The sequence below is a fragment of the Abramis brama genome, assembly GCF_963993115.1.
Source record: "Abramis brama genome assembly, chromosome: 20".
NCBI classification, from domain to species: Eukaryota; Metazoa; Chordata; class Actinopteri; order Cypriniformes; family Leuciscidae; genus Abramis; species Abramis brama.
The window spans coordinates 5950599-5974715 of NC_139982.1; the positions used below are offsets into that span (position 1 = coordinate 5950599).

The window sequence follows — 24117 nt, forward strand, 5'->3', positions numbered from 1 at the left end:
CTACCCGAACCCCGAAGCTCCGTAGTGCCAGTGAAAGCAATACAGACCCCGTCAGGCTATGGCAGACGTGTCATTCAACCTATTGTAAGTCGATGTACCATCACAAGGATCTTGGAAATATATTATGAAGGTTGAAAAACTCCATGGTGTTGCTTTAAACATTTTAATATGGTCCAGGCAATATGTGCATTTGTACTAAACAACAGATGTTGCAGTACACAACATTACCGTGATCATATTCACTGTAATACAATTAAAAATGACAAAACTCAACCCAGTCTCTTTTTGTTAAATTTCAGTTTTATCAATATTAGCCATTATAAAAGTATAAGTAAAAAGTACAAGAAGCTATACAATAAGAAATAAAGCAAACAATTCAGTCAAACATACAAAGTCAGCGCTCTAGTCTAACCTTACAATGGTAAAGTTAAATAGCTTAAATATATAAAGTTATGAAACTTCACTTAGCCCTCAGCCAAAACGATTGGCCAGGGAACAAATTATAGATTCACGAGACCAAATATCGCCCGTTAGATATACACAAGACAAATTATATCTCATGTTTAACCACTACTGAGACGTCAGAGTCAGCGGCAAACGTCAGAAGGACTAGCCGAGGAAAGGCTGTTCCAGGCGGGGTACATGAGCGCCGAGCGCCCGATGATCGCCTGGATCTCACAACCTGGATCAAATTTTCATAAATCTTTATAAATAAACCACAGATTTGAGCTTTAAACAACTACACTCTCACCTGAAAAACTCTTAAAACTACATTTTGTGACACAGTAACAGTAGTATTATATTTCAACTGTATATTAAAAAATGGCGCTTCTTATGTTGTCATTCCCCTTGTTGACGATACTCTGTCAACCAATCAACGTTCTGCAGTGAGTCTAGCTCCACCCTTTAGTACCGTAACACTGTGCTAGGAACCTCAACGGAAGGGTACCAAAAAAGAGGTACGGTACGATTCGGCATTTTGGTACCATTCACAACTTTTGACAGTGGAAACGGAAATAATTGTGTACCGTACCGTACCGCTCAGTGGAAACAAGCCATAACTATAAACAGAACGAGTACATCTGTCTTGAAGTGCACATTGTAGATCATAACAGAAATTAGCACAGCCAAAACTGATGAATGATTGAAACCTCTTCCAGCAGCGGTCGGGACGAGTAGAGCGCAGTCTGGACGGTTTAGAAGTTGCAGATGTCCTGATCAGGCCAGTGTGCACATGATGATGGACAGGAGTCATAGTCCCATACTCCATTTCAATGAAGCCATTCAACTGTGCTCTCAGAGTTACAGTTATATTCATAAAGAGCCTTCGAGTCCCACCAGGTGTAATCCACGTTTAGAGAGTTGGGTCACTCTCCTACTCTTTATTGTAGATACAACTGTATATTTATGACACTTTGACACACTGATCACTCGAATATACAGCTACAAATTATCTCACTAAAAACCCGTCAGTCATGAATGATCACGTCTGATTGCTGATCTCTGATTGGCTGAATCAGATCTGCAGTGGGCCGGTGTATTTACACATCATGATGACTGATTTTATGGACTACATGCACACTTGAGTTTTGTTTATTAACCAATTAGTCTATAAAATGCAGGTGTTTGAAAACCGCCAAACCAATTTTTACCAGCACAATCAAACTCAAAACTGCCCAAATCTGGCAGCACTGGCTTCATGTCATCACTGTTTCCAAATGTCACTGGTTCGTCACTAGGGGGCGATGATCTCTGTGAACCCATGAACCACTGTCTATTTCACTTTACCTGATCTCAGATCAGTTTTTTAAATATTAATGTTTATTGACACATTTTTATAATAAAAAAGGAGTTGTAGTTAAAAGTGTCTAATTGGTCTGATTACCAAGCTCTCCATAAAACAAACTAAACAAGTCCTTCAATTTAATAAACTAACACATATTATAAAGACATTTCATATTTACTGGTATTAGATGATTTGGTAATTGCATTGAATATGTAAGAATTGATAAATTAGGAAATTCCAGACAGTCTGTTTTGGGGGCGGACAGGCCCTGAGAGGACAAAAGGACCTCTCTGGAGATTAGCATTTGAACTGGCCCTCGTGCATCATTGAGACGAAAGTCTCACCTCCGAGTCATCCTAATCTACATCTCTTTCCCTCTCCCCTCACCCCCTCTCTCTCATGCTCAGATGATCACCTGGTTTCTCCTAAGAAAATGTATAGTTTAATGTAAATTATTATCACAGAGTATTTTCATGTTTGGTATCATTTAAAATGTCACAGTGCGACTGGTACAAATGTCTTATTTCCAGAATAAGTAAAACACAAGGTAATAAGGTTTTTGAAGGTTTATGGATAACTAGCATACAAGGAGGGGTTGGTCTCTCAAGCAAATGGTCACGCACCCCCAAGAGGTGCTACAGTGTACCTCTGAATGCAAATTTCTATTGTTAGCACATGGTTCCAGGTGAAAAGGTTTGTCTATTTAAGGAAGTGCAGCAGGGAGATCGGGGCCCTTTTCTGTATTTCAGATTGGTCCGTGAGGTTGAGAGTGAAAGCTCTCAGCCTCATGTATTGCTTAATGTTGGGTATGCATCTCTTTTCTTTATTCCAGAGAATTTGATGTTTTGTATCCATTATCTTTGAATTGATTATGAAATTGGCATGATACATTTACCTGAAATAATAAATTGTTACATGTGATTATTCTAACTGATTTTGACATTGTTCATTTAATGGTTAAACGGAATAGTCAAACATTCACTCATGATTAATGATCCACAGATATCATTAAACCTTTTCATTTATGGAGTCAGATGAATTAACGAGAGAATACATAACTAAATGTATTGTAAATTTAACCAACCAATACTTTGCACGAGTAAGGACAGAACACGTGATAACCTTCCCTGTGTATTGGCGGACCGGCATATTGGACCAATTTCACGGGCCTTACAAATAGATTAGACTTTAATAAAAACATTTGCATTTGGTGTGTAAAAGGTGTTTTTATGCTGAGTTTTTACTGTTCTGACCAGCGTGTGGCGTTTCCAGAGCTTCAATACAGTGAATCATTATGCAAATCAATCGGTTCAATGGTTTCTAAAAGCTTTGTTTCTCCATCACTAGAGCAACATGATTCTGGTTCACTCTTGAGTTGATAACAGCAGGCCAGAGAGCAAACTTTGCCTGGCCCACCTCCACTTCTGGCTGGGTCCCCGGCCCAAAACTGGCCCAACACACTGAACATGGACACACAGAGCTTCCTCTGGCCCAGATGTGGCCCACACCCTGTAAAGCGACTCTTATTGACTGATATGGCCCAGGTCTGGCCCAGGCACTGTAAGACAGATCTGGCTGAGAGTCGGCTGGGCAGAAACTGGCAGTGAAACACACATTCAACCAAGGGTTTTTATTATAAAATTAACAAATACACTTTAATATAAACATGTATGAACAATGAACAAATACACTATGATATTAACATTTATGATATTAACATGATATTATCATTTGCGATCATGTATTAGTTATGATTTTATAACATTTTTATATATATTTACACCATTATCTATAAATGTAATGATTATGTAACAATTAGTGTCAGAACGGCTGATTCTTGACCTTTTTTTTTTATAATATTTTTATATTCTAAACTTTTTAATCTCCTATAAATGTAATGATCAGTTTGTCTGCGCTGCTTCACTAAAGCAGAAGTGAAAGTGTTCCAGTCCAGATCATGTAACCAATCAAAGAGTGAGACTGAAAACCCCATTTGCATTGTCAGGGTGGAGTGATTGTGATCCTCTCAGAATAGAGCAGCTCTGTCTCCAGAGACCATGTTCAAACCCCAAGAGCTTTATTTGACATTTACTGCTACATCAACCTTCTGAAAAGCACCTGCATCTTCATCTGTTAGTTGAATGATGTTGTCAGACACAAAGTGAACTTGTTGAGAAGCTTTATTGAATGTTGCAGCAAACACAGCAGATTGAAAGATCACACACACACACACACACACACACACACACACACACACACACACACACACACACACTCAGTTTCAGTATTGAGTTGTAAATCACTACAGCTGCAGCACTAGACTCATGTGAATCCTGCCTGACACAGGACACTCAGATACGGCTCATCTTCAGGAGAGAAACATCAGCACTCAGAGCTCTTGTGGAACGAGACCTCATGAGGAGCTCCATCATGTGTTACTCTGCAGACGTACAGCTCTCCCTCTTCCCAGCGTGCTTTGCTGAGGGTCAGGACGCTACTGCGGCTGTAGCGGCCGTCCTGCTGGCTCTCTGCGCTGGTCAGAACCCCCTCGGTGACCTCTGACCCGTCCAGTGTCCAGCTCACCAGCGCCCCCTGTGGAGAGTAAGAGCTGAGCAGGCAGAGCAGTGCGGCTGAGTCTCCAGAGATCTGCAGAGAAGAGGGCGGCAGCAGAGACACTGAGGGCTTCACTGTGGGACCAGCTGCAGGAGACAAACACAACACATTCACACACACACACAACACACACACACACAACACACTGCACTGCACATTCACAGCATAGGAATAATGCTGCTCTAGTTTTAGATTCAATCATTATAAAACAATATCAGTAACACTTTATTTAAAGCTTTCATACATATTGCATTATAAAAGTAATTTTTAATACACTAATTATGCACTGCTATATACATTAAAATGCATGTATGATCTCATCAATAAGTGTAACAGCAGTTATAATACATATTATCAATTCATTGATCCACCTTTATGAAGAACAACCCTTTTGAGATGAAACAATGAAATAGTAAATATTATAATGCATTTTAGATTTGGTTACAGTTATTTATGATAAGATATAAGGCATTGTAACACATTATGAAACACTTTATAATGCATTAAAGGCTTTAAGTAAAGTTTCACCACAATATGTAATAATAATTATCATTAATAAATGTTGTTCTTGTTTCAACTTGTTTTAAATTGTATGTTTAGGAATATTATAAGAATTAAATAGACAGACTTACTGAACACTAATTATAACTGCAGTTATAACACATTATAATATTATCTATTCATTGTTACACCTTCAAAAAATTATAATACACCAAAACTCATGACAAACAACCAATTTTAGACGTAACAAGGAATTTGTAAACATTATTAAACATTGTAACTTTGGTTACAGTTATTTATGACAACATACATGACATTATAACATACGCTACAGTTACAGTTATAAGTGTCACCTCAATATCTAATAATCATTATTAATAATAATACATTTTGTTCTTGTTTCAACTGTAAAACACTTTCTGAAATCTATATTGTATTTTTTTAAATATGTAATTAAATAGACACTTACATTTGATCACCAGTTTAGTTCCTCCACCGAATGTGTACCACAGTGATACAATCTAATGAAACGCTCGTACAAAAACCTCTATTCCACTCGAGTGAACACACACTCCAGCAGAGAGAGAGAAACAACACTTCAACACACTGATATTAGAAGATCCTCAGCTCTTCTCAACACTCACTCATTCAGATTTGACTAAATGCTTTCTGATATAACACTGTTTAAAGAAATATATTTGATGAGCTGTGACCTCTGAGGTGACCTTTGACCTCTTTGATCATGGATGATGTTGTGGAGTTTCTCATAATGATGCTTCTGTTCTTCATATGCAGATCAATCATCATGATTCACAGAAAAACCTGCAGCTTCAGACTTCAATCTTCAGTGAAAATCTCTTCAAATAATGAGTTTATTGAATATTAGAGCCAAAGTCAATAGAAAGTGTCAACAATGAAAATATAAAAGGTATTTTGCATGTTCTCCACAGTCAAGCATGTTTTCATATTCAGGGTCTGTTCTAAAAGTATCTGGACTGGTTATGAATCTCCACACAAGATCATGAAACGTGAACAAGCATATGTCTCCATCTTTAACAGCCTGTTTCTTCTCCATTTGATGATTTCAGACACACATGAGGCTTCATGATAGATGGAGTGACACCATGAACTCTGATTAGAGATTCACAATCAGTCCTGATACTTTCTGAACAGACTCATGATTCATGATCTTACTTTAGTGATGGCGGTTCATCTAGTGGAAGTGTAGCAGTGATGATGGTCACATGACTGAATATGGACACAGAGATGGACGTTCATCTGCACATCCTCAGTGTCTCAGGAGTCACAATAAAAATACTAAATAAAGTCATGATTCTGTAACTCTAGTGTATATTAGTTTGTTATCAGCACAAGCTGTTGTAAATCCTGCCCACTTCTTTGCATTGTCAGCACATGCTTCAGTGCTCTGAGAGTGTTTATAGTGCTGTGAGTTTAACACTTCATGACTGAGAGCAGAACAGAACACACTCTTCATCATCACACAAGACTAAACTACAGCAATGAACACAATCAACATCTTCATCTGGACCATTGCACTGTTTATTCAAGGTTTGTGTAATACAGTTTTTACAATAATTATGAATTCTCTTAAAATGTGAATCATTTTCATTTTTGTTTGTGTTTTCTTTCAGAGTGTAGAGGACAGATCACTGTAACTCAGAGTCCATCAATACCAGCAGTTCAACCAGGAGAAGAAGTCAGAATAAACTGTAAAACCAGCAGTAAAGTGGCTGCTGGTAAGGGTAATCAAGGTTTAGCCTGGTACTCACAGAAACCTGGAGAAGCTCCTGAACTCCTCATATATGATGCAACAACCCGTAATACTGGAACTCCATCTAGATTCAGTGGCAGTGGATCTGGCAGTGATTTTACTCTGACCATCAGTGGAGTCCAGACTGAAGATACAGGAGATTATTACTGTCAGAGTTTACATGTAATCTTACACGGCATCAACATCAATGGAGTCCAGACTACAGGTACAGGAGACTGTCTGAGCACTGTCTTACAGGCCCTCAACATTGAACCTGTGTTCACACAGTGATAAAGAGTCGTACAAAAACCTCTGTCAGTCAGACGTCACAGTGACTGCACTGATACAGCTGAGAGAAACTGCAGCTGCTGATGGAGGATCACAAACTACACAATATCAATGTTTAGTTCAAAGTTTCTTTAGACTTTAAGACTTTAAGACTTTAAAAATATAAATTTATCGATAGTAATTTATTTCATATGAAATAAGAGTTAGTGCTGATATTCCTAAACCACAAAACCATTCTGCTGCTCTTTCCTAAACATCCGTGTTTCACGATGCAGGTGAAAATGTGATATTTTGAGTCAAAGGCTTGTTCATATTTTGTTAAAGGTTTAAAATATTAATTTCCATTTGTTGGCATGACTAGATTCAGATGTTAAATATAATTGAAGTTGGGTGTCCATCATAGAGATAATCACCATATTTATAATGAAACCATCATATTTAAACACATGATATTAATCATGAAATATTAGGGGGTTTGATGGGACATCTTTTCACCTCAACTAGAAATATCACGTTTTAATGTCATGTTTTAATATCGCGAGATCTCGTCACACCCCTAATATTTATTGTTACTACATTAATGGGATCTCCTTAATCAAAGCTTTCACAATCTTTAATTTTTACATTTTTTTTTTTTTTTTCTGTGTTATTAAACAAAAATACATTTCCTAGTAATTCCTTATAAACAATTTGGTAATACTTGAGTCATTACTGTATTACCATGATCTTGACATGAGAATTAATTATGCATCATGCATTGTCCCACACCTTGGCAATAGCATCGCCATTGGCTAGTAAATGTTCTAGTTTACTAATATAGATATAATATAGCTATTTAGATAGATAGAGTGTTAAAGTGCAACAGTGTTTTTTCTATATTCCACCAGGAGCATCAGCAACAGCACCAACTCAGCAGGATTCCCTACAAAAAATGAAGAAAGAAAATGCTTTTTTAAAAGCTAAAATGAAGTTCCTTGAGGATAAATGCAAGGACATCGAAAGTGAGAGAGATTTCCTACGTCGCAGTCTGACCAATACCTTGCAACCCGTTATAAGTTATACTTAGTAATGTGTACTACAAATACTGTTGGCTCTTATGAGAAAGTGTTTGATGTTCCTCATTTTTAATCTGCTTTGAATAAATGTGTCTGCTCATAATTGCTACTGTACAGTAAATGGTCATCGCACTTTCACCTCTTGCACATTAAGAATAGCTTTTGACATGTCAAGCCACTGGCATGATAGGAGTCTTCATCTCATACAAGTGTTAAACAAGTGATATTAATGAACTTTACTGTGGAGAATGTACAGAGTCTGCATTATAACATATCCTGGCATAACAGGGCACAGTGTACTGTAGTCTGAGGCCTATCTATTCTTGCTGTTTTAAAGTTAGATCTTGTGGTGTTCGTTAACAAAGGTAGCAGAATATTTACATTTAACAGTGACATCAAAGCTGGTAAATGTGGAAGAAATGAAATGTGACCCTGGACCACAAAACCAGTCTTATGGGTATTTTTTTCAAAATTGAGATTTATACATCATCTGAAAGCTGAATACATAATCTTTCCATTGATGTATGGTTTGTTAGGATAGGACAATATTTGGCCGAGATACAACTATTTGAAAATCTGGAGTCTGATGGGGCAGAAAAATCGAAATATTGAGAAAATCGCCTTTAAAGTTGTCCAAATTATGTCCTTAGCTACGCATATTACTAATGAAGGGAAATAAATGAAATTTACACCATTGATTTACCACAACTAAACCTTTATACACACAAAATTTCATTAAAATATTTCATCAGGAACATATAATATTTTACACTTGACTTTTTGCCATTTTTCATCAATTTTGCCATTCATTTTCATATGCTCTCAATCAGGGATGAGGTTACGGTCTATATCTTAAGTCACATCTGACCTTGAACAGTCCACAAAGTGTTCTTTTTTTTTGGGGGGCCATTGTCCGTTGCCTAGTGAGGGCTTCGACTCCTGTATCTCAGTGGCTGACCACACTCACGGCCACGGCCCCGACCCCGACCCCGACCCAGTTCAGCATCCTTAGTTTGCTCCAAGACCAAGTTCACCACAAGGTCCATTTCTCGAGCACTTTTGTCGTCAGAATCATCAACTGGTAGGACCTCGGGCCTTGGACAAACAGTATCCTTGTAGGGATAATCAACGAAAGGGCGGATGTTCTTATACAGGTACTGTTGCCTCTGGAGTGATAATCCAGGAGGAGTCAGGATAACCGGTTCTCCATCTGGGAAATCCATGCCTTGCAGAAGGATCTGGAAAGGTAATTCGTCACTCCCTGCCTCTTTCTTGACAAAAACCATTCCAGGATGCTCAGCATCAAACCTGAAAAAATAATGAGACAATGACAATTTTAGTGCTCATAAACATAGCAAGTGAGATGGCTGTTCTGAAGGTGTCTTGACATCAACACAAAAATCTATCCTTTCTGGTCAGATTCATCTTGCTTATTGCTTATAAAAAAAGGGTCATTAAAAAGTCAACTGAAGCAAAGTTCCTACATGCAGATTGTGGTAGTGGTTTGCTTAATATAAATACACTGTACATGCCATTTTACTTAGACAAGTTGCACACTTACCTAAAGTGTTGATACTTTTTCATTCCAAGAACTGGTTTACAGGATCCAGCGAAGAAGGTCTGCCAGTCACACACTGGGACTTCTGTTGTACCATCCTCCCTTCCAATGACCTGGGCGATGTTAACAGTGGAGCTATCATTTACAACTTTCTCCAGCACACTCTGTGAAGGCACCACATGACGTTTGAATGCTCTCTTGAGAAGCCCAAAACACCAGTCAGGCGCAAATTTGGTGTGCCCGGCAATAAGGAAGTTCAAGGTTATGCTCCTGTGCAAACCCATTGCGACTCTCCAGGCACAAAACCAAAGGACAAAACGTTTTTTGTTTTGCCCTGAGCAATTATCACAGTGGAGATGCACATCTGTTTCTCCAATGCCATAATTGCTGAAGAAAAAATGGAGGTATGAAATCACTGCATTTGAGCCTTTACTAATGAGATGTGCTTCATCAACCAGGAAGTTCACCTGCCGAGGAATCCCCTCACAGCAGACACCAAACAACCCATACTTCCTTGGAACTAGAAAATAAATTGGTCCTGGCTGCAAGGGGTTACTTGGCAGGTGGACTTGCTGGGCATAGTCAAATGAGTAGTGCATAGTGATGTTGCGACTACATGGCTGGTTGCTGCTTAGGTCTTTGATGTCATTCTCAGCACACACTTTCTTGGCCTCTGTGACCATGTTATTGTACAGGGACCTCTCAGTTTTAACAATTAATAGATGCTTGTTTTGTTGTGCAACGCGGTCTATTTTCTGGACGTCTGTCAAGTTCGCGCTACGGAAGATGAGAGTATTATTCTCCTGACAAACCCAACACAAGTCCGTCATTGGCTTGGCCGTGATAATAAAAGGGCAGACTTTCTTCCAAAGCTTGAAAAAGTTGCTGTCTCCCATTATTCTGTGTCCTGAAAGCAACAAATACAAGAATCTGATCAAGTAATTTTCTAAAGTATTCCAAAGGCTTGAAATGTTTGTTCTCTCTCTATAATACCAATTTCAATAATAATTATTTACCTGTATTTTCAAGACCTTGTCTGTAGCAATTGTAGACCAAAATCTTTGTGTGAGATGAAGGCAGAAGCTGCATGTCATCCCTCTTGAAACCAGGAACCCTCCCAGGAAGGACCAATGCATTTTCTGATGCATAATTTGTCAGGAACCTTACAGCTCGCTGTAAATCTTCAAATTCTAGTGATCGTGTATTGTTTTTTCTTCCTCCAGATTTCTTTTCCTTTGACTCCAATCCATGCTCTTTATAATGCAAAAGTAGACCTGTGAGGCGATCTTGGCTTAGCCTGGAATATATATAAATATATTAAAAATAGTAATAATAAAAAAAATTAAAAAAAAACGCATTCAGACCAACACTCATTTTCAATATTTTCTGCACACAGAATGTCTTTGTACATCTCAGGAAAGAAAATCTTAAGTGTCTATAAAATACTACACAATCCTATGCGTACAGATTGGAAGCAGCATTGAGCTTTTTGTTACAAAACTGTAAGTGGTGGGTCATTCCTAGTTTACTTACATGTGCAGAAATTTGAAAGTATTGCGGCATAACCGCTTTCCTTCCATCCAATAGTAAGTCCTCTGGCGCTGACGAGGAGTTTGTTCCTTCCTTTTTGTTAAGTTTGTGGTCTCAGAGTTGTTGATTGAACATGAAATCTTCCCCAGGAGGATAAGCATTTGGTCCCCTGAAAATGAAACAGCAACTTTCAAACTAGCTAAACAACTGAATTTTATGGTTCTGGATTTTGCCAGAGAAAGAATTACATTATTGTATTTCATTGTTTTTCACTGGACAATGACAAAAAAAATTCTATTCTATTCTATTCTATTCTATTCTATATTCCTGTCATCATGCTTGTTAATGAAGGAACAGTTAGAAAACTGATTAAACTTGTTGAAATCTTAGCACTTAGTGACCTGTCTGTACAATTTTCATGATTTTATTTTATTGTTTTACTCCTGGCATACTAACTGGATGTCAGTTCTCTCATGGCTGCTCTCCTATGTATCATTTCCTCTGGGGTGAAGAGGCGATAGCACGGCTGCCCATCATTGTACTGACAATTACAGCTGAAAACAAAACATCACTGTTGAATATAGGAGCTGGCTACGGCAAATAATCATCATACACACCCACATGACATCCTCAGCTAAGCTGGTGTTTTGTTTGCATTTTGTCAAAGCAAAATATGCTATAGCTGTGACATAAACAACTCATGAAAACCACTATTTTTGTAGGGAAGGCATTTAAGAATGTTTCTGACTGACTCACCTGAACTTTGAGGCATTTTCCCACTCAACCTGATCGAATTCTGTGTCTGCAGTGAAAACTTTGTATTCTTCCATGGCGGCATTTTCCATAACGGAGTCAAAGAGATCCACACATTGATCGAATTCATCATCTTCCAGGGCATCCTCCTTTGCCAAGCCGGTCTCTGGACATTCTGTATCATCTTCCCAATCATTTGCGAAAAAATCGTTTACTATGTTCGTTAAATTATTGCTGTCATTAAAGTTTAGATTGAGCAAACGCGCGATCTCAGAATCAATGGATTGCACCGCAACCATCGCGGATTGTGTACACTGTGCACGCGGAGAAGTCGCCAGCCAATCAGAGGCGCAGTAGCAGGCGTTGCTAAGAAGAAAACAGTTTTGTTTACACGAGAAGGGTTTGTTTTAACGCTCTCTATTGGCTTACTGCTGTAATGACGTTGTGGAGAGTTATGAACCCGAAAGCGGGAAATCTAAGCTTTACATAGATACCAAACTTGAGTGGGTAATTCCCAAAGAGCGGTCAGCAGAGAGCAAACTTTGAAGGGGTGTTTCCGGACCTTTTTTTGCGCGATTTTGCTGCATCCACTCACAAAAATATTTTTTTATACATTTACGGTAGGAAATTTAAAAAATATCTTCATGGAACATGATCTTTACTTAATATCCTAATGATTTTTGGCATAAAAAAAAAAATTGATAATTTTGACCCATACAATGTATTGTTGGTTATTGCTAAAAATATACCCGTGCGACATACGACTGGTTTTGTGGTCCAGGGTCACAAATGTAATCTTCATATGATTTGGTTTGTATTCCTTATCAGCCTTGTCAGCAAAGGAGGACATGATGGAAGCTTCCTGCAAATCCAAATTTGATGATGCTGTATCACAGTCTGGGCTTAGGGTTAGGGTTAGGGTTAGGGTTGGGGTTAGGGTTAGGGTTAGGGTCACGGAAGATGACCTTCACACAGAAAGGGAAAAAAGGAAAAGAGAAGAGGATAAAAAACATTGCAAAGTTGACTCCTCGTCCTCCTGTGTCTCATCATCCTCATCCTCATCTCAGTCCTCTTCATCCCCTGTACCCTGTAAATCCAGCAAACACGAATGCAAACAAAAAGCAGAAATTCACAAGAGGAATGTATTTTAGATGTCCTTACAGTAATCGTTGTGTACAGTAGGGGTGTAATGGTTCAGATTACTCACGGTTCTGGTTTTTATCACGGTTTTAGGGTCACAGTCTCGGTACAGTTCGCTATGTGCTAAGTTCAGTAAAACACAGGACAATTGAGGCTTTTTATTCGTTTGAATAACTAAATTAATGCTAGGTCTGACTATATAAGTGACTATATTCTGATTATAAACTAAGTATTACACTATTGATGCTGTTAAAGCTTCCTCAGAACATTGAAGATACCGACACATCAACAAGTGACATTTCACCGGACGTTTTCCGGCTGGCTTATATTATGCGGATGTTCTTACGAACGTTACGTGCATATGGTCAATTGTCAAATAAAAACAAAGAAAATAAGAGCACAAATGAATACAATAGAGCAAAGATACAAATAAAATAAGCAATGCTTGTCGGGTTGATCAGGTGTCTAACTGTAGTGTTCAGGTACAGAAATGTAATGAAGTAATCAAATATGAAAAATAACACTGCATATTAGAGGTCTACACGGGTCCAAAAATTCGTGCCCGAACCCGAAGAGACCCGTAATGTGCTGCACCAAACCGACCCGGACCCGTCTATTATTTCAAAAGCTGGACCGGACCCGTGTAGATCCGAGAAATGCCATAAATGTACTACCCGGACCCGACCTGGACCCGTCTATTATTTGAAAGCTGGACCTGAACCCGGCGGGAAGACACAGACCCGACTGGACCCAATTGTCACATATTCCACACAAGTTGCGAAAAATAAAACTTTTTTGTCTTACCTAATATTAGTAGTCGTCGTCTCCCTTCCTTGCACCTGACTGACTGTGATGCATTACAGTTGTCCGACAAGAAAGTTGTATCCATGTTATTCCTCTCGTTATTCCAAGCTTAATCCACTTATTATTTCAGCTTCAAAAGTGCACTTGATGTCACGGTGACAGATGACAAATGAAACTTTGCAGATTTGCATTTCGACCCGAGTTAACTTTGACTGTTTGCCCTTTTGAACTATAATAGCGATTGCTCGTTTAGTGCCATGGCCACTGACGTTAGCATTATTTATTTGCTATCATCTCTGTGCTTTCTGCGCTGAGTCTGACCACCAAAACTTTAAGATTAAACAAGACATATACTGGGAACATATACTGGGATTAAATATATACATACTGGGAACTATATTCTCAGAAGGCGAAGCACTGCTACTTCTGCGGAGTGATTTACTAAATCCCTCCGCAGAAGTAGCAGTGCTTCGCCTTCTGAGAATATAGTTCCCAGTGTGTATACGGTTAGAAGATGGCTGTGTCTCATGTGACCTTGTTATTTGTACTATACAAATCACAACATGTAAATAGGAAAATATTGGAGTTATTTTGCCACTCATTGGGAGCAGTATGCTATCTGGAGCCGTTTACCTCCAGTCTTTGTGCTAAGCTAGGCTAGCAGTGGGTGCATCAGACGGCACGCACGGAGATGAGAAGGGTGTGTATGGACTTATCTAACTCTGGGGGATACGGGGAATAAGCTAAAGTCCCAAAAAGTCGGCGTGTTCCTTTAAACAGACCCGGGACCCGAAGTAATAGATTGGGACCCGATCCGGACCCGCCTGACCATTTAAAATATAGACCCGAACCTGTACGGGTCCCGGGTCGGGTCTCGGGTGCTCTGTGTAGACCTCTACTGCATATAAACATTATTGTATAAATTAAATAAAGATTAAAAGATCATTAAGATCAATATTGAAGTGAAGGGGTGGATTTTTGAATAAACTGCAGCTTCAGTGTATATGTAATGAGTGATTATAATCAAGGTATTAATCAATATTATTCCTTCTAAATATCATGAGTTGAATTACTACTCTAGGCTTATGAGATTTTACTTTGTTTTATAAGTTCCCAGTTTGATTCCTGAAATGTTCTTCTCCTGTATTCTCTAATGTCTGTATTTGATATGAATGCAGTAACAGTGCTTGCTCATTTAGCCCGGCGTCCAGAAATGAAATATGGAAAGATGTTTTGTTTGAGAAAGGTCTTCAATGTGTCAATACATTCATCTGTTTTTCTGGGGTACCCTGACAACTATGGTCACAGGGGTCATTGAAGTCTATAGTTTTAAAGGGTAACTAAACCCTAAACCAACGTTTTTTAGTTAATGATCTGTAATAATGGGGCTTTATTAGTGCTGTTCATTGATTCAAGTAATTTTTTTTTTACATTTGTGTTTAAAGTGTTTTAATTTTACAAAATATGGTGTAAAAACGTCTGAGTGCTGCCCTCTTCAGGTTGAACAGTGGCTACTGCAGTTGAATTTTCCTATTGGAAGTTGTTGTACACTCTGATGTCAGAGGGTACCAGTTAACCACGCCCTTGCCTACAGAGAGACATGTCTCAGATGCACGCCTCGTACTAACCCTCTCCACTGGGCTCTGCCTACTTTTCCAGCATTTTTCAAATATTGCCAGTGGGTGGAGTCAGGCTCTGACAAGGAGTTTAGTTACCCTTTAAGGTACACTGTGTAGGAATTTCTACCATCTAGTGGTGAAATTGTATTTTGCATTCAAATGAATAGTGCTCTCTAGCGCCTCACTTTTTCAAATGCGTGTTGCAACTACGGTAGCCGTTATGAAAATGGAAGGTCCTAGAAAAAAAACATTAAGTGTTCATTTGTAAATGTGTATGTTGCGTGTGTTAAAAAAAGATTAATCTAACTTAATTATTTTTTTAGTAATTGAGCCAAAACCAAAATGTGTTAGGTTGTGCCCCGCTCTCCCCTACTAAGAAAAGTACTGGGTAATATAAGGTAACTACATGGGTACAGGTTTAGTACCTAGTTATTATCCAGTTATTTCAATTACTATAATAAGCACATAGTAAGAACATGGGGAACAGGACTGTAAAATAAAAAGCTACTGACTATCGAACATTGTTTAGTGTGGAATGATAAAACACATTTCAATTACCGGTAACACTTTATAATAACGTTCAGTTGTAAGGCATTTATAAGTGGTTAGTTAATGATGAACTAATCATTTACAGAACATTCATAAATGATTAGCAAGTGATATACTAACATTTTATGTATGTTTTGTAAATTCCGTTACGTCATTTACTAGTGATTTGTAAATGATTAATTAATTATTTACGAAACATGACTATGCATTCATAAATGATTAATAAGTGATATATTAATTATTGTATGTATATTTTGTAGATTCAGTTAGAAGTCATTTACAATTGATTAGTAAATGATTAACTAATCATATACAAATGTTTAATAAATAATGTATTTTTTTTTTATTTATGTAGCAATTAGATGGTGCAGAAAGTGTTGTTAATGCCTTGAATACATGTACAGATCATTAGTAACATATTTACGAGTGATGAATAGTTTACACTTTAGATTAGGGGATGCAGAAAGTGTTGTAAATGATTTATAACACATTCTGCATCCCCTAATCTAAAGTGTAAACTATTCATCACTTGTAAATGTGTTACATATACATTCGTAGATTCGATTCGTTGATCTTATGCCTTATTGATTCTTGAAGTGGTAATCTACGAATGATGTGTAACACATTTACAAGTGATGAATAGTTTACACTTTAGATTAGGGGATGCAGAAAGGGTTGCAAATTATTTATTCATGCGTTTACACATCTATAACAGGTGTTGAACACTGTAGTGTAGTGTAGTGTAGTGTAGTGTAGTGTGTACTGCAGTGTAAGTGCTGACTGGTGAGAGTATAGACAGCTGTCTTCTGTAGTGTAGTGTGTAGTGTGCACTGCAGTGTAAGTGCTGACTGGTGAGGGTATAGACAGCTGTCTTCTGTAGTGTGAAGTGTGTAGTGTGTAGTGTAGTGTGCACTGCAGTGTAAGTGCTGACTGGTGAGGGTATAGACAGCTGTCTTCTGTAGTGTGTAGTGTAGTGTGTAGTGTAGTGTGCACTGCAGTGTAAGTGCTGACTGGTGAGGGTATAGACAGCTGTCTTCTGTAGTGTGTAGTGTGTAGTGTAGTGTGTAGTGTAGTGTGCACTGCAGTGTAAGTGCTGACTGGTGAGGGTATAGACAGCTGTCTTCTGTAGTGTGTAGTGTAGTGTGTAGTGTAGTGTGCACTGCAGTGTAAGTGCTGACTGGTGAGGGTATAGACAGCTGTCTTCTGAAGTGTGTTGTGTAGTGTAGTGTGTAGTGTAGTGTGTAGTGTAGTGTGTACTGCAGTGTAAGTGCTGACTGGTGAGGGTATAGACAGCTGTCTTCTGTAGTGTGTTGTGTAGTGTGCACTGCAGTGTAAGTGCTGACTGGTGAGGGTATAGACAGCTGTCTTCTGTAGTGTGTAGTGTGTAGTGTAGTGTGTAGTGTAGTGTGTAGTGTAGTGTGTACTGCAGTGTAAGTGCTGACTGGTGAGGGTATAGACAGCTGTCTTCTGTAGTGTGTAGTGTAGTGTGTAGTGTAGTGTGCACTGCAGTGTAAGTGCTGACTGGTGAGGGTATAGACAGCTGTCTTCTGTAGTGTGTAGTGTGTAGTGTAGTGTGTAGTGTAGTGTGTAGTGTAGTGTGTACTGCAGTGTAAGTGCTGACTGGTGAGGGTATAGACAGCTGTCTTCTGTAGTGTGTAGTGTGTAGTGTAGTGTGTAGTGTAGTGTGCACTGCAGTGTAAGTGCTGACTGGTGAGAGTATAGACAGCTGTCTTCTGTAGTGTGTAGTGTAGTGTGTAGTGTAGTGTAGTGTGTAGTGTAGTGTGTAGTGTAGTGTGCACTGCAGTGTAAGTGCTGACTGGTGAAGGTATAGACAGCTGTCTTCAGTAGTGTAGTGTACTGTAGTGTGTAGTGTAGTGTGCACTGCAGTGTAAGTGCTGTCTGGTGAGGGTATAGACAGCTGTCTTCTGTAGTGTAGAGTACTGTAGTGTGTAGTGTAGTGTGCACTGCAGTGTAAGTGCTGTCTGGTGAGGGTATAGACAGCTGTCTTCTCTGAAACACATGGAGTCTTTAAACACTGTGCTCCTGATGTGAGCAAAACATTTAAAAAAAAGTAACAATTTATTAAACATTTATGAAACGCATAGTCATGTTTTGTAAATGATCAGTTAATTATTAACTAATCAATTGTAAATGACTTTTAACTGAATCTACAAAACATACATAAAATAATGAACATATCACTAATTAATCATTTATGAATGCATAGTCATGTTTCGTAAATAATTAATTAATCATTTACTAATCACTAGTAAATGATTTGTAACGGAATTTACAAAACATACATAAAATATTAGTATATCACTTGCTAATCATTTATGAATGTTCTGTAAATGATTAGTTCATCATTAACCAACCACTTATAAATGCCTTACAACTGAACATTATTATAAAGTGTTACCCAATTACCTTAAGATGTTGATTTTCAGAGGAACTATCCTACAGCAAACACTGAACCAGACTATTTAAATATTGAGCAAGGAATCTCATTGGCTGCAGGATCATCAGAAGCCAATCAGCTTGTGCCATGCGGTAATGATGTCATTGCTTACAGACTGCATGTAAAGCACTGATCATCCTGATCTAGATCCAACTCTAGTGTTTAGTTCAGGTTTGAATAATGATTTATGATTGTATTTTCAAACACTAATAACACTATATCATTACAATCAACATCACTCTTGTGTTTATGAAGAGAATGAGTCAGTGTTTCAATATGATCATCATGTTTTAGGTGTAATATATGATCCTGTCAATCAAACTGAACAGACTGCATTCAGTCACTTCTGCTGTCTGGACGTGATGCTTTCCATTTGAGACACACAAACTTTTACATTCTTGTTTTACAACTTTTACATGTTTTTATATGATTTATGATGGCATTTTAAATATTTAAGTTAATTATCTCATAAAAAAATTAAATAATCAGTTTGTCTGCGCTGCTTCACTAAAGCAGAAGTGAAAGTGTTCCAGTCCAGATCATGTAACCAATCAGAGAGTGAGACTGAAACCCCATTTGCATTGTCAGGGTGGAGTGATTGTGATCCTCTCAGAATAGAGCAGCTCTGTCTCCAGAGACCATGTTGTAAAAGTTTATACGATTAAATACCGTTCCAAATTATTTTACATCCTTTCAGGACATATAAATAATCCCGCGGTAACTAAAGAGCCTATCCTTTAGTCGTACTTTTAAGAGTTAGGTGATCAGTCTCTACAAATTCGTATTTTATTATAAAGATAATAAGGATTATAAATATAATAAATGTCCCCTTCGTAGTATAAGTCTACCTTTTTTAGGTACTCTTCAACCGTGCTTGCTATACAACAATAACCCTGTTATAAGTTGTTTCTTTAGCCAGGCGTATCAATCAATCAAACAGTGCATACTGATTATTCACATATCAGAATTCATGCTCACCCTCTGTAGTTTCCCCCCGGTTGGGATCGTCCTGATCCAGGAAAGAAAAGGTGAAAACGTACTCAAAAATTCCAAGTTCCAGTCAGATGATTTAGAATAAATGTTTAACAATATTTATTAAAAGAATCAAAAATGAAAAGAATACTTGTTACAGAATATAATAGAGTACTTAGACTAACAGAGTAATATTAGCTAGGCTTTTACAGCTTCTTGCATCCAGGAACTGCTGGCTTCCTGAACTGGAGATTGCAAGGATGAGCAGCTTATCCGTCTCCAGTTCCTTTCTTTTATAATCCAGATTCGAATACCTTTCGTCATATTTACTGTAAGGCAAATCACATGTACAGATGCTGATCCCAGCAAATGTCTTGACACTCTTATCCGTAGTTGCTTGACTGTCCAGTCAACGGAAATCCCCCCAGAAGATGCAATAGCTTCTCTGTATGTGTGGACAAAGACCCATGTCACTGCTCTCTCATCTGACTTTGAGAGTAGCAGCGATGGACAGAAAAACTTTTCATACAAAACAATTATCATTGAACAGTCATGTGTTCAAAAAGACCAAGAATTGCATCTGCAGCAGTATTGGGTACAGGCTTTTTATTATGGCCCTTTCTGCGTTGTCGGCGAGTTTGAGGTATGGGTGAAGTGAATGAAATGCCGCTCTCAGGTGGAGCCTCGTGACTTGACTTCACAATGTTCAAACCCCAAGAGCTTTATTTGACATTTACTGCTACATCAACCTTCTGAAAAGCACCTGCATCTTCATCTGTTAGTTGAATGATGTTGTCAGACACAAAGTGAACTTGTTGAGAAGCTTTATTGAATGTTGCAGCAAACACAGCAGATTGAAAGATCACACACACACACACACACACACACACACACACACACACACACACACACACACACACACACACACACATAAATCATTATAAAACAATATCAGTAACACTTTATTTAAAGCTTTTATACAAATTGCATTATAAAAGTATTTTAATGCATTAATTATGCACTGCTATATACATTAAAATGCATGTATGATCTCATCAATAAGTGTAACAGCAGTTATAACACATATTATCTATTATCAGGCCGATCTGACTGCTTTAATTCCAGCAATTATTCACTCTGAACATAAATATCTTAAATTTTGAGATATTCACCTGAACTGAAAATGTAACTCAATTTCAAACAGAGTTAAAACACAATTGAATCACACAGAATGAACAAAACACTGAATTATAAGCACAACACGAGCAAAAGAGATTCAGTATCATTGACTGAACTACAGAAAGCAGCAACATTTACATTCTGATGTCAAATCTCTTTTTTCCATGTATGATTTCTACAATAAAAGATGAACTAAATATGAACTCAGTGTAGAAATAAATGAAGTAAAGACAAACCTTTAATAAACTGAATAAACTCATAGTGAGACAGAAATGCTGTTCTTTTGAATGAATAACTTAATCACTTTACTTAAAGCCTTTATATGTATTGCAATATAAAAAGTATTTTGAATATTGTTATACACATTATAAAGCATGTATGATCACATGAATAACTGTAACCATAGTTATAACACATTATAATATTATCTATTCATTGTTACACCTTCCAAACATTATAATACACTAAAACACATTATAAAAAACTTTAAGATGTAAAAAGGAATTTGCAAATATTTTAATGCATTTTAACTTTGGTTACAAATATTTATGAAAAGATAAAATATATAATAAAATCTATCTAAATCAATCTAAATAATATATAAAATAATCTACATTAATGATAACATATATGACATTATAACATACGCTATTGATACCTTTATAATGCATTATACATAAAGGCTTCAAGTAAAGTTTTGCCACAATATCTAATAATCATTATTATTTATAATTATTAATAAATGTTGTTCTTGTTTCAACTGTAAAACACTTTCTGAAATCAAAAGTGTATTTTTTTAAATATGTAATTAAATAGACTTACATTTGATCACCAGTTTAGTTCCTCCACCGAATGTGTACCACAGTGATACAATCTAATGAAACGCTCGTACAAAAACCTCTATTCCACTCGAGTGAACACACACTCCAGCAGAGAGAGAGAAACAACACTTCAACACACTGATATTAGAAGATCCTCAGCTCTTCTCAACACTCACTCATTCAGATTTGACTAAATGCTTTCTGATATAACACTGTTTAAAGAAATATATTTGATGAGCTGTGACCTCTGAGGTGACCTTTGACCTCTTTGATCATGGATGATGTTGTGGAGTTTCTCATAATGATGCTTCTGTTCTTCATATGCAGATCAATCATCATGATTCACAGAAAAACCTGCAGCTTCAGACTTCAATCTTCAGTGAAAATCTCTTCAAATAATGAGTTTATTGAATATTAGAGCCAAAGTCAATAGAAAGTGTCAACAATGAAAATATAAAAGGTATTTTGCATGTTCTCCACAGTCAAGCATGTTTTCATATTCAAGGTCTGTTCTAAAAGTATCTGGACTGGTTATGAATCTCCACACAAGATCATGAAACGTGAACAAGCTCTAATATGTCTCCATCTTTAACAGCCTGTTTCTTCTCCATTTGATGATTTCAGACACACATGAGGCTTCATGATAGATGGAGTGACACCATGAACTCTGATTAGAGATTCACAATCAGTCCTGATACTTTCTGAACAGACTCATGATTCATGATCTTACTTTAGTGATGGCGCTTCATCTAGTGGAAGTGTAGCAGTGATGATGGTCACATGACTGAATATGGACACAGAGATGGACGTTCATCTGCACATCCTCAGTGTCTCAGGAGTCACAATAAAAATACTAAATAAAGTCATGATTCTGTAACTCTAGTGTATATGAGTTTGTTATCAGCACAAGCTGTTGTAAATCCTGCCCACTTCTTTGCATTGTCAGCACATGCTTCAGTGCTCTGAGAGTGTTTATAGTGCTGTGAGTTTAACACTTCATGACTGAGAGCAGAACAGAACACACTCTTCATCATCACACAAGACTAAACTGCAGCAATGAACACAATCAACATCTTCATCTGGACCATTGCACTGTTTATTCAAGGTTTGTGTAATACAGTTTTTACAATGATTATTAGTTCTCTTAAAATGTGAAATATATTTATCATATACTGTATATCATTATATATAATTTTAATTTTTGTTTGTGTTTTCTCTCAGAGTGTAGAGGACAGATCACTGTAACTCAGAGTCCATCAATTCCAGCAGTTCAACCAGGAGAAGAAGTCAGAATAAACTGTAAAACCAGCAGTGATGTGTATGCTGGTAATAGGTTACACTGGTACTCACAGAAACCTGGAGAAGCTCCTAAACTCCTCATATATCAGACATCATACCGTTATACTGGAACTCCATCTAGATTCAGTGGCAGTGGATCTGGCAGTGATTTTACTCTGACCATCAGTGGAGTCCAGACTGAAGATACAGGAGATTATTACTGTCAGAGTTTACACAGTCCTAGTAGCTGTGATGTGTTCACACAGTGATAAAGAGTCGTACAAAAACCTCTGTCAGTCAGACGTCACAGTGACTGCACTGATACAGCTGAGAGAAACTGCAGCTGCTGATGGAGGATCACAAACTACACAATATCAAACCTTTCACAGACTTTATTCATTTATTATGATGTAAGTAAACATGTAATATAATAATATAATCTAATATCTCTTACTAAACTGGACTAAAATGTGGAGAAAATGTGAGTGTTGCTTGTCCCTGTAAAACTTGCCACTGCAATATTATCTATACAACTTAATGGAGTTTATTGAAAATAACTGAGTTTAGTTGGATTAACAGTGTTGTTCATCATTATGCACACTGTATATAATGAATCACTATATAAAGTCAGATGTCAGTGAGTATAAAACACTGAGAGTCCACAGTCTGAGCACAAGCGCTACTCTTCAGCACAAACACAACATTCAATAGCAGAAACAACTCTAAATGTCCAACAGAACTGAACATTAAACATTAACATAAACTGCCAACATCTTTCCCCGTGTGCTCTACGACCTACTTCAGGCTCATGATGCTAAACGCAGCCCTGGGCCGTGGACCTGGAGTTCCCAGCATGCTTTGCAAGGGACTGCATTAGGAGAGTCAATTAAGGTATTAAGTGTTCATTTATGTGTTTTACACTGTATCACTGAAGGGCCTGTTTCTTTTTTACACGCAATTTCTCTGCGTCGGTCCTAAAAAATAAATAATAATAATCCCACACTGACTTTTTTTGACAGATGCGTTACACCAGCATAGAGACCCCAGCGCAGACAATTAAGCACAACAATAATAATGGGCCGCCGATGTACAAGTTTTATGGGCAATTTAGACAAAAAAAATTAAAACAAACAAAAGTGTGAGATGTATCGGCTCATAAAGCACATAAGCCCAGAGGAGAAATGCCATGTCTGCCAGATGTTCAGTCCGCTCCTGGTTGGACATTTAGAGGAGTTTCTGCTATTGAACTCTGTGGTTACCATTGTGCTGAAGAGTAGCGCTGTCAATTGTGATTTTCACTTTGCTGCAACTTCATGTGTTTAATAACCCCAAATCACAATTTCTCACTGAAGCAAATTCTTCGATCAGCAAAGAGAACCTGTTCTCATCTCAGGGCGTCATATAAGGCCGTTTTGTCACGTCCTTCGGCGTTTTCTGCCCAC

General features: G+C 37.7%; 1 protein-coding gene and 1 gene segment (V, D, J or C); one reads left to right on the forward strand and one right to left on the reverse strand.

Moving 5' to 3' along the window:
- The first annotated feature begins 6364 nt into the window (after positions 1 to 6364).
- On the forward strand, positions 6365 to 8197 carry LOC311071465 (immunoglobulin kappa variable 3-15-like). The segment is given in 3 exons: positions 6365 to 6469; positions 6553 to 6897; positions 7847 to 8197.
- Positions 8198 to 8715: 518 nt separating this feature from the next.
- On the reverse strand, positions 8716 to 12162 carry LOC311071569 (uncharacterized protein). Of its 2 annotated transcripts, none has more exons than XM_084095970.1 (5): positions 11559 to 11686; positions 11106 to 11271; positions 10589 to 10869; positions 9576 to 10479; positions 8716 to 9322 (listed from the first exon to the last, which is right to left on the reverse strand). In XM_084095970.1, the coding sequence occupies exons 1-5, from the start codon at positions 11596 to 11598 to the stop codon at positions 8935 to 8937; spliced, it is 1779 nt and encodes a 592-aa protein (XP_083952096.1). In that variant the 5' UTR covers positions 11599 to 11686; the 3' UTR covers positions 8716 to 8934. The 2 variants fall into 2 exon arrangements, with proteins under 2 accessions (XP_083952096.1, XP_083952095.1); XM_084095969.1 differs by lacking the exon at positions 11559 to 11686 and adding an exon at positions 11859 to 12162 and having other exon boundaries at positions 8803 to 9322.
- Between the last annotated feature and the right edge of the window lie 11955 nt (positions 12163 to 24117).